The 9,031-nt window shown below is 26.6% G+C and overlaps 1 protein-coding gene across 3 annotated transcripts; it reads left to right on the forward strand.

The window, feature by feature from the left end:
• The first annotated feature begins 246 nt into the window (after positions 1 to 246).
• Positions 247 to 4,451, forward strand: angel (protein). 3 transcript variants are annotated; one of them, XM_089222551.1, is made up of 10 exons: positions 328 to 345; positions 425 to 503; positions 567 to 626; positions 709 to 872; positions 3,032 to 3,098; positions 3,185 to 3,491; positions 3,580 to 3,871; positions 3,966 to 4,024; positions 4,089 to 4,202; positions 4,297 to 4,451. In XM_089222551.1, exons 3-10 carry the CDS (start codon positions 578 to 580, stop codon positions 4,433 to 4,435), a joined length of 1,191 nt encoding a protein of 396 aa, XP_089078677.1. In that variant the 5' UTR covers positions 328 to 345; positions 425 to 503; positions 567 to 577; the 3' UTR covers positions 4,436 to 4,451. The 3 variants fall into 3 exon arrangements, with proteins under 3 accessions (XP_015369746.1, XP_015369744.1, XP_089078677.1); XM_015514260.2 differs by having other exon boundaries at positions 247 to 503; XM_015514258.2 differs by having other exon boundaries at positions 254 to 503; positions 550 to 626.
• The last annotated feature ends 4,580 nt before the right edge of the window (positions 4,452 to 9,031 follow it).

The raw sequence follows: 9,031 nt of genomic DNA on the forward strand, positions 1-9,031 counted from the left end.
AAAAGGATTCCAAAATCCAAATAATTATTAGTCCTTATTTTACTACCAAAGATTAAAGAGCTAATCCAACTTTATTCTACCAAAAATAACGTATTAATAACCTAACTACCTAACCAACCATATGTTTGATTTTGATAATCTGTACCCATCGCCATATTCTGTGATATTGCCACAGATATAATATAAACATTATATTGTATATCAGCAACGAGAATTGAAATTAATTATAAATTTATAACTGATAACAATCGATACATGATGGTGGATAATGGATATTGAGGTTTAAGCCGTTTAAAGTTTTATTAATATTATTTATTATTTAATATTTATTAGTTGGCTTTCACGGTAATCAATTCAATTTATATTCAAATATTATTGTTTAGTATTTATATTTTTAATGTTACTTTTATGTATATTACAAAAGAATTTAGTAAAATATGTCTGCTGTGTCGTCTATGTCCAATTAATAATTTTGCCTGCCGTCTTTCCACAACAGTCATGCAGTAAGTCTTTTTTATATTTAAAAAACATCTATCATCTCTTAAATAGAAAAAAACAATTTTCAGGCTCAAACTTGATGGATTATATGAATTATGTTAGACCTTTTGTGCACTACAATCATGAGTGTAAGTCCGAACAATTTACAATTCCCTACTTTATTCTAGTTACAAGTGTTTAATATTTTTTAACTTTATTTTTATATTTTAGCCAATAACAAGTCATTTAATTTTAGTTTGCTATCATATAATATACTGGCTCAAGAGTTACTAGAAAAAAATGCTTTTTTATATGATTGGTCTGATGTCCATGTATTGAACTGGGACTATCGAAGACAACGTTTGTTAACTGAAATTAAACAATTTAATGCAGATGTAAGTATTGTTTTATAGTTAAAGACTATAATTAAAATTTTTTTTTATAAGTTAATATGTTACATAAAAGTATATCTAAATAATAATATAATATCAAAGATAAGAATATTATTTAGGGCCTTCTGGACACTTTTTTGTATTACATTTTTGAAACAAGTAATGAACATTTTAAAAGTATGTGCCTACATTGACTATTGTAAGATATTTTTTTGTGCAAGTAATGAACGTGTAAATTATTACTCTTTTAAAGTACTTATAAATTATAAAAAAAAAATACTGTAAAAACGCCAGTGCAGGAACACAGGTAAACTTAGTTTGATAATACATAGGTAAATTCATTCTGATATTAATATTAATAATACAGGGTTGGTTCGGTAGGCTATGTGTGGATTAGTGAGAGCAAACAAATGATGCGCTGAAAACCTCTTAACTAGTATTTTAAATGAGTAGGTAGTGACTGGTTTTGAAAAATGAGTTTTACAGTACATTATATTTTATAATAACTAGAGCGCGGATTTTTATGCACTTATGAGTATCGAAATGTGCCATATAATATGCAGTAAAAATCATGAAAATATGTAAAAAATATGCAGTCAAAATCATGAAAATATGCAAACATTTTTATTTATTTAAAATTTACAGTAAAACTTATAATAATTAATTATTTAAATACTTAATAAAAACAATTTAGGGAATTTTCTGAAAACCTTAATTTATTATTAAAATTTTATTTATTATATGCATTTCAAGTTTTTCTTCTGTGAAGCTGTGTCCCTTATCGGATAACATATTTTTAAAGACTGAGAACGAACGTTCTACGTCAACCGAAGTTATTGGGGTAATTTGAAGCAACTTAGTATTTGTCGGGTCTTTATAAAGAGCTTCGAGCTGAACGTTTTCGCCTAATAACACTGATCTAATTTTTCGTAGAATCTTCAGACCTTAATTTTTGTTGGAAGCTCGTTTAATTTTGTAGTAAGTGTTGCCCCTTTCGATCCAGAAATAGAATGAATTTTTAATCGTAATCGATTATTTATCTTATAAAGGTTTAAATAAATATATATATAAATAAATATTTAGTGACTATGAAATTTAGTTTTAATTTTTCTACTTGACAAAATATAATTTTATACATTTTTTTAAATTTTCGCTTCAATATGCAATAAATTTTGAATTTTTTCAAAATATGCAGAAATATGCAAAAAAAAATTTCACCATTAGCTTCAAATTATGATGATTCGTGGACATAACTGATAACAATCCAAAAATATTAAAAGGAAAAAAATATGCAATTGCATAGAAATCCGCGCTCTAATAATAACTAATAAACTATTTAAAAACTAGGTTAGGTTAGTTCATGAACTAGCACTAGAATGGAAATCATACAGAAAGAGACCTCAGGGAAGACCCAGGAAAAGATGGATCAATGTTGTCGAAGAAGATCTAAGGAATATGGGAATAGACGCATGGAGGGAATTGGTGCTTGACAGAGATAGGTGGCGCGAGGTTCTATTGGCGGCTAAGACTCTTAGAGAATTGTAAAAGCCAGAAGAAGAAGAAGGTTAGGTCAAAATTATAAAATGTAATCCCCCCCCCCCCCCAGAAATTGTTGAAAATACGTCACTGGGCCAATATAATTTAATAATGATTTACCTAGTTATACAAATGTGAAGTTCTTCTCTTTATGTAATATCCTATATACTGTGCGTGAGTGCGTACAATTTCTATTCTGTTCATGCCGTCCTGCAAACATTGCCTTGTCCACATATAGAAAAATACTAGTTCTCATGTTTCTCCTGTATGTGTACTTATCAGCTACAATATGGTGTAAAAATTATAAATCTAATCCTGTTATCTAAATTAGCAAATTATCTTAGAATCAATTGTATTATAATTATATTATCGAATATTTTAACAACAATGTTTATTAATCTATTAATACTTTTATATATGTAAGTTGTAAAAATAGTTTAAAAAATGTTAACAGTTTTTAAGTGCTTGCACTATGTAGTTTAAGAATTTCAAACCGTTTTAAAGCCATCATATAAACAGTATATATTGATGATTTTCAGATTATTCACAAAAAATTATGTCATATTTTATGTAATATAAATACATTTTATATAATAAGAACTTAGATTATACATTTTTTGTTCTAGATAATTTGTTTTCAAGAAGTTCAAGAATCTCATTTAAATTGGTTCTTTAAGAAGTTATCAGATTTAGGTAAAGTACTTTTCACAATAAATTTAAAAAACTATTAAGTATGATATAGATTCCAATAATAACAAATTATCATTTATATCTATTAGGTTATAATGGTGTCTATAAAAAACGAACTCGTGCTCATTGTGACGGCTGTGCTATCTATTACAGAAATGATAAGTTCTCATTAAAAGAAAAGGTCACTGTAGAATACAATCAACCAGGAGTAAATGTATTAGATCGAGATAATGTTGGTATTGTATTGAGATTGTCACCACGAAATAATGAAGCAGAAAATATAGTTGTTTCGACTACACATATCTTGTACAATAAAAAAAGACATGATATTAAGTTGGCTCAAGTTCATTTATTATTAGCTGAAATTGAGCGTGTTTCATATAAAGGGCTCAAAAAGTAATTTAATTTCGCATTATTTACTAATTTGTATTTTAAATTTAATAGATAATTATCAGTATATTTTTTTTAAATATTTCTTGTGTAGAGGTGGTGATCATAATATTCCCGAATACCATCCAATAATATTGACTGGGGATTTCAACTTGGAACCTAATACTGCTGTTTATGATTTTTTAATCAATGGTGCTCTATTCTACAGTAATTTACAAAAACCAACACTTTGGTCTCAAAATAGTCAGAGCGGAAGATGTAACATGGGAAATGAACTTATTCCAAAGAATTTAGGTATTACTGAATATAGTCAGCATTCAGATATTTTAGAGTTAAGAAAAAAAAATAATCATAAGCGACAAATTAATGACAGTCTTTATTCAAAGGTAATTAATTTAAAGAAATAAATAATCCATTTTTTCTTCACTAAAATTTATGTTATTTATATATTTAATTTTTTTTTTTTATGGATGATGGCAGCTATATCATAGTGAAAGAAAAAATGAACAACTATTATCATCTCCTTCTTCAGAATTCAAGTATTTAAATTTAATTTACAATATTTCAATAGTTTTAAATTGTTATAAATAAATTATTTCTTAGGTTTGGAACTGGGAGTGTGTATCATAACCTTAAGTTTTCTTCCGTTTATAATAACAATAATAGCTGTTCTACGTATCATGACCGATGGACTATTGTAGACTACATATTTTACACGTAAGATAATAATATATTTATGACATTCAATAACCTTATAATTTATATTACTAAAACATCTTAAATAATTCATTAAATTTATGAATGGTCATAGCAATACAAACTTAAAACTGAAAACTTATATGAAGCTTCCAAATTTTGCTGAATGCCAGCCAATATTAGCGATGCCAAACAGAGTATCTCCGTCCGATCATCTACCACTGTTTGCTAAATTTAGTTATAAAATAAAATAATATTTTTTGTATCTGATCTCCAGTGTATTATATTGTTTTTATTTTTTTATAATATGTATTACAATTCCTGCATTGAGTACATAACTACTAAATTTATATAAATGTATGGTATTCAGTTTTAACAACTTCTTTTCTTGTGTTTAATTACCAAAGAAAGAAATTTGAAATTAATTAATTAATTAAAAGCATTCTTGAATTGCAATAATTAATAAGTTAATAATTAATTAACAACATATTATTTATTAAATCTAAATAGGTGCAAAGTGCTAATTGTTTATTTGTTATGGTTGCTAATCACTAAAATCTAGAGCTATTAAACATTTCTAAATCATTACAAAACAAGTTTTAAAAAATTATTTAAATTTATTACTGATTATGACAGCATTAATTAACATTCCTTTTTTTTTTTTGCTTATTTTGGGCCGCTTAGACCCATTTCTGCTTCCACTATGCCTCTATACAATTCTCTTATTTCTCCATACCTGATTCCTAGGAGTTTAAGATCTTCTTCAGTCAATTAATACATCAATATAATTTATTATACTACCAAAGCTGATATGTTTGGGGTGGACTAAGCCCTCCCTCAATTAATATCCATGCCACCTCCCGGCTCATTTTTTACTATGTAAGATAATCGATGCTGCTCGGATATGCAATCTTCGACATTATTCTGCTTGGATATGCAGTCTACATATTATTTTGTAGATCTTGTAGTAAGGTACATGTACCTATAATATACAATAGTGCAGTACGTAAATAAATAAGCAATTGCAAATAATATTGAAATATTATAATTATTTGTGTATTATCAAAATAAAACTAATTAAGCAAATTAATAATATGCCATTAATTATACCATTTCACTACCACACTTATGTGATGGTTATGTTTCTTCTGCAGTGTCTTATAAGCCATGTCCCCTTAAAAATGTAGTGGCATTTTCTTCACTATAGGCGACGGTCAAATAAAAATTCATGATATACAATACACACAAATAAAAACACCAATGTTGAACTTATTAAGTATAAATACACTATCATACTGGTATATCAATGATTTTATCTTTAGTACCTACCTAACAATAAATATAAGTGGAAAATACAAGACTCTATTATATACTTAATTATACTTTTCTCATTTACTACTCATCATAAATTAAATTGTATTTATCAAAGTACATAGAAAAATATTTATGAGACACTTACGTGTAGCGTGTTATAAAAGGGACATAGGGAATTAGTATACATTATAGTACAATACAATGATTATTTACAGTCACAATTAGTATTTAGGGTAAATTGTTATTCGTTTGACCATTTTTTTAAATTATGGTACCCAATGAAGATGTAAGAATACAAATATATGAATTTAAAAGGACGTTTTGCCCGCATGTGTTGTCTCTGTATTACAAGTGCTTAACATAATATATGTTATACCCTTATACCCAGCAGATCTTTTTTTAGGTTCATTAGTTCAAAATTATAGAGTGAATTATCCTCTAATAAAATTTAAAGATAAGAATATTATTTAGACTATCTCAAGGACTTTTTAGTATATTTTAATTTTGAAGCAAGTAATAAACTAATAAGTAATATAACTTGCTTCAAAATTAAAATATAGTAAAAAGCCCATACGATTGTCTGAATAATACTCTTGTCCATAAATTTAATAAGAAGGCAATTCACTCTAATTTTTAACTTAACGTGGCTAAGCATGATCTGCTGAGCATAAAATTTAAGATGTTAAGCACTTTTAAGATGGAAACAACACATATATAATGGCAGTGGCGCCGAAGTCCTAAAAATCTAGTAGGGCAAAAAATATTTCAAGAGGCCCAACATCTTAATATCGGAAAAAATGGCATACCGTTGAGAGGAAAATGGTCAATATGAAACGGCCCTATCTTAAATTTTCAAAATATGTCGGGCCATGGCCCGACCTTAATATAGGGTTCGGCGCCACTGTATAATGGGTATAACGTTCTCTTAATAAGTGTACAACGTTATTGCAACAAATCAAAATCCACCCAATTAAAAAAAAAAAATTCCCAGATGCTATTTAAAATATAAAAACCATTAATATATTTATATACTAGAGTAGGACTAAAGCATAACTTTTAAAAGTATCCTGAATAAACAAATTTATTTGCAAAAAGTTTTAATTATTGCTGGAATGAGGAAAATACTATTTTTAAATTTGCGGATTGTTCATGACTCATGACTATGATTCAGGTAGGAAGATAGTCAATACTTAAAAAATATAAAATCATTCTTAATACTATAATCAATAACTAAAATATATTTAATGCTAAAATCGTACTTATAAACAATTTTGATTGGGAGAAGTCCAGACGATCAGACCGCTAAACTATCACTCCTCTAAGTTACTGCCTTAGTAAGTGCCTTCGAGCACTAAGTCGAATATCAAAACTTTTGATTCAAAAATCTTATTATAATTTAATAACTAGATTAAAAAGCACATTAGGTGTCTGATGTCTCTAGAAAACTGCACATTAGGTGTCTTATGTCTATATAATCACTGTAATTGATGTGTTAAATTTGAATTATGTAATCTTTATATAGAAAAACTATTTCTGAACGAAGATGGACTGTCAGTTAATATTATGGCGATAAAGCCATTCATTTTACAATTAGTATAATAGAAGGTTAAATTAATTTTGACTAAAAGTTGTATTTGAAAATGTTATTGTTTACTAATGTTTAGACACTATAGTCAATGCAATATATTTGGTACTCTAATGGTTAGGTATGTGCATTATGTACACAAAACTCTCAAGTATCCATGAATATTCTTTTTAAACTACAATAAAATCATTATTCTTGGGGTTTTAATATCCAATTTCGTACAAATTTTAACTTAAAATATATGTAAAAAAAAAAAACAGTGTTTATATATTTTTTATAGTTTTTGATTGCCGTATGATCAATTATGAGAATTTTAATTTTAAATTTGCAATACTTATTGCTATGAAACTAAGATTTTAATATTATATTTTGTCAAATTTTGAAATTTAAAAACGTATAAAAATATGGATTTTTGATATTTAATAACTGCTATATTATAACAACTTATAAGGAACAGCAAAGCACATTTTTCACAAGGATGTCGAAAATATAAACCTTGAGGTATCCACCCACCACATCAATGGAATAAACTGAATACTGATGGGTGATAAACTAATAACCGTTGTGTTTTTTTGTGCGATCAGAAATTTAGAAAAAAAATGAAAATATATTTGATGAAAAATTCAAGTAGGTACCTATTGGCTATAAGGTTAATAGTTTTAAATAACTACAAATTGTGAAAATTGTTATGAAAGAGTTTGTTAATTTACACGTGATTACCTATGTGAATATCCAATGCTAAATTTAAAACGCTCGTAAAAACTTTTTTTGATTAATGTAGGAAAACTTTAGGAGAATCTAGAGAAAAATATTTAAATATCTTAACATTATTATATATAGAAATATTTTTATGAACTAATTTGCCAATTTTCGTGATTTTGATTAATTTTCTTAAAATTAGAATTTCTTCTAAACATAAAGAAATGTTACGGATTTTTGCTCAATTTTAATTTCATAATTTGTACTAACACAATTTTTGAAGAATTTCATGTTATATTTTAAAGTCTTTGACCGAGCGAAAAATTGTTATCGTCAATAATTAAAAATACATTCATCACTTCGTTCAGAATCTAAAAACCAATAAAATTTTAATTTTTCTTATCACTATATAAATATCTGAAAAGGAATCGCGGGAAAAAAAACCCACGGAAAAAAAGCCTGAAAAAATGTATTATACGTATTATATTTACATTTGTTCAGGGGCGCCACTTTAGATTTTTTTAAGGGTGTACATGCAATTAAAGAGGCCAATTTTTTCCCACCACCAGGCCAATTTTCGAAAAAACGTTTCTCTTCGTATTTTTTCTATACAATTTTTACTATCAAAAAAACATTTGGTTTTCATACATAAAATATTACAAATTAATAAATGTAATATTAATATTTTAGGTACTAGATATCTTAACATTCAACTATTACTATTTTAAAATTTTTTAACGCATAAATTCAATTAATAGTTAGGTACCTATATTTGAAATTAGAATATATATAAAAATAGAAAATACAAATCAATCATTAAAAGTTAAAGATAGGAAAATTAAAACATTGACTGATTGCTCAACTCAGAATTTAAAATAGTATAATTCTTGAAAATGGTTTTACAAAAATATAAAATGGATTTATTATTGAATATTGAATCTAGTACTTAAGTATTTTACTCTGTCAATTTGTACAGATATAAGAAATTCGCCAGACTAAACCGGTGTAGATTTCCCCTTAAAAAGTAAACCGGTGCAGCATATTAATTTAATAAAATCCCCTCTAATGATCATAACGGTTATAACATAACCACGATGACTACAATATTTTTCTTTTTTCAAACCCATTATAATGGTCAGTGGCGCTGAAGTCCATGTTAACGTCGAGCCATATTTTACATCATAACTTTAATATGAGCATGAATATTATATTAGCCACGATTATAATTTATAAATGCTTAAATTCAAATTAA

The sequence above is a fragment of the Diuraphis noxia genome, unplaced genomic scaffold (assembly GCF_037042655.1).
Source record: "Diuraphis noxia isolate RWA-SAM2 unplaced genomic scaffold, SU_Dnox_SAM2 contig0003, whole genome shotgun sequence".
Classification (NCBI taxonomy): Eukaryota; Metazoa; Arthropoda; class Insecta; order Hemiptera; family Aphididae; genus Diuraphis; species Diuraphis noxia.

What these genes read in the sequence shown, in the direction of transcription:
- angel (XM_015514258.2), top strand. Translation starts at nt 409, where the DNA reads ATGTATATTACAAAAGAATTTAGTAAAATATGTCTGCTGTGTCGTCTA. An exon ending in ATGACAGTCTTTATTCAAAG is followed by an intron (nt 3,872 to 3,965) that starts GTAATTAATTTA and finishes GGATGATGGCAG; the next exon opens with CTATATCATAGTGAAAGAAA. An exon ending in TCTCCTTCTTCAGAATTCAA is followed by an intron (nt 4,025 to 4,088) that starts GTATTTAAATTT and finishes ATTATTTCTTAG; the next exon opens with GTTTGGAACTGGGAGTGTGT.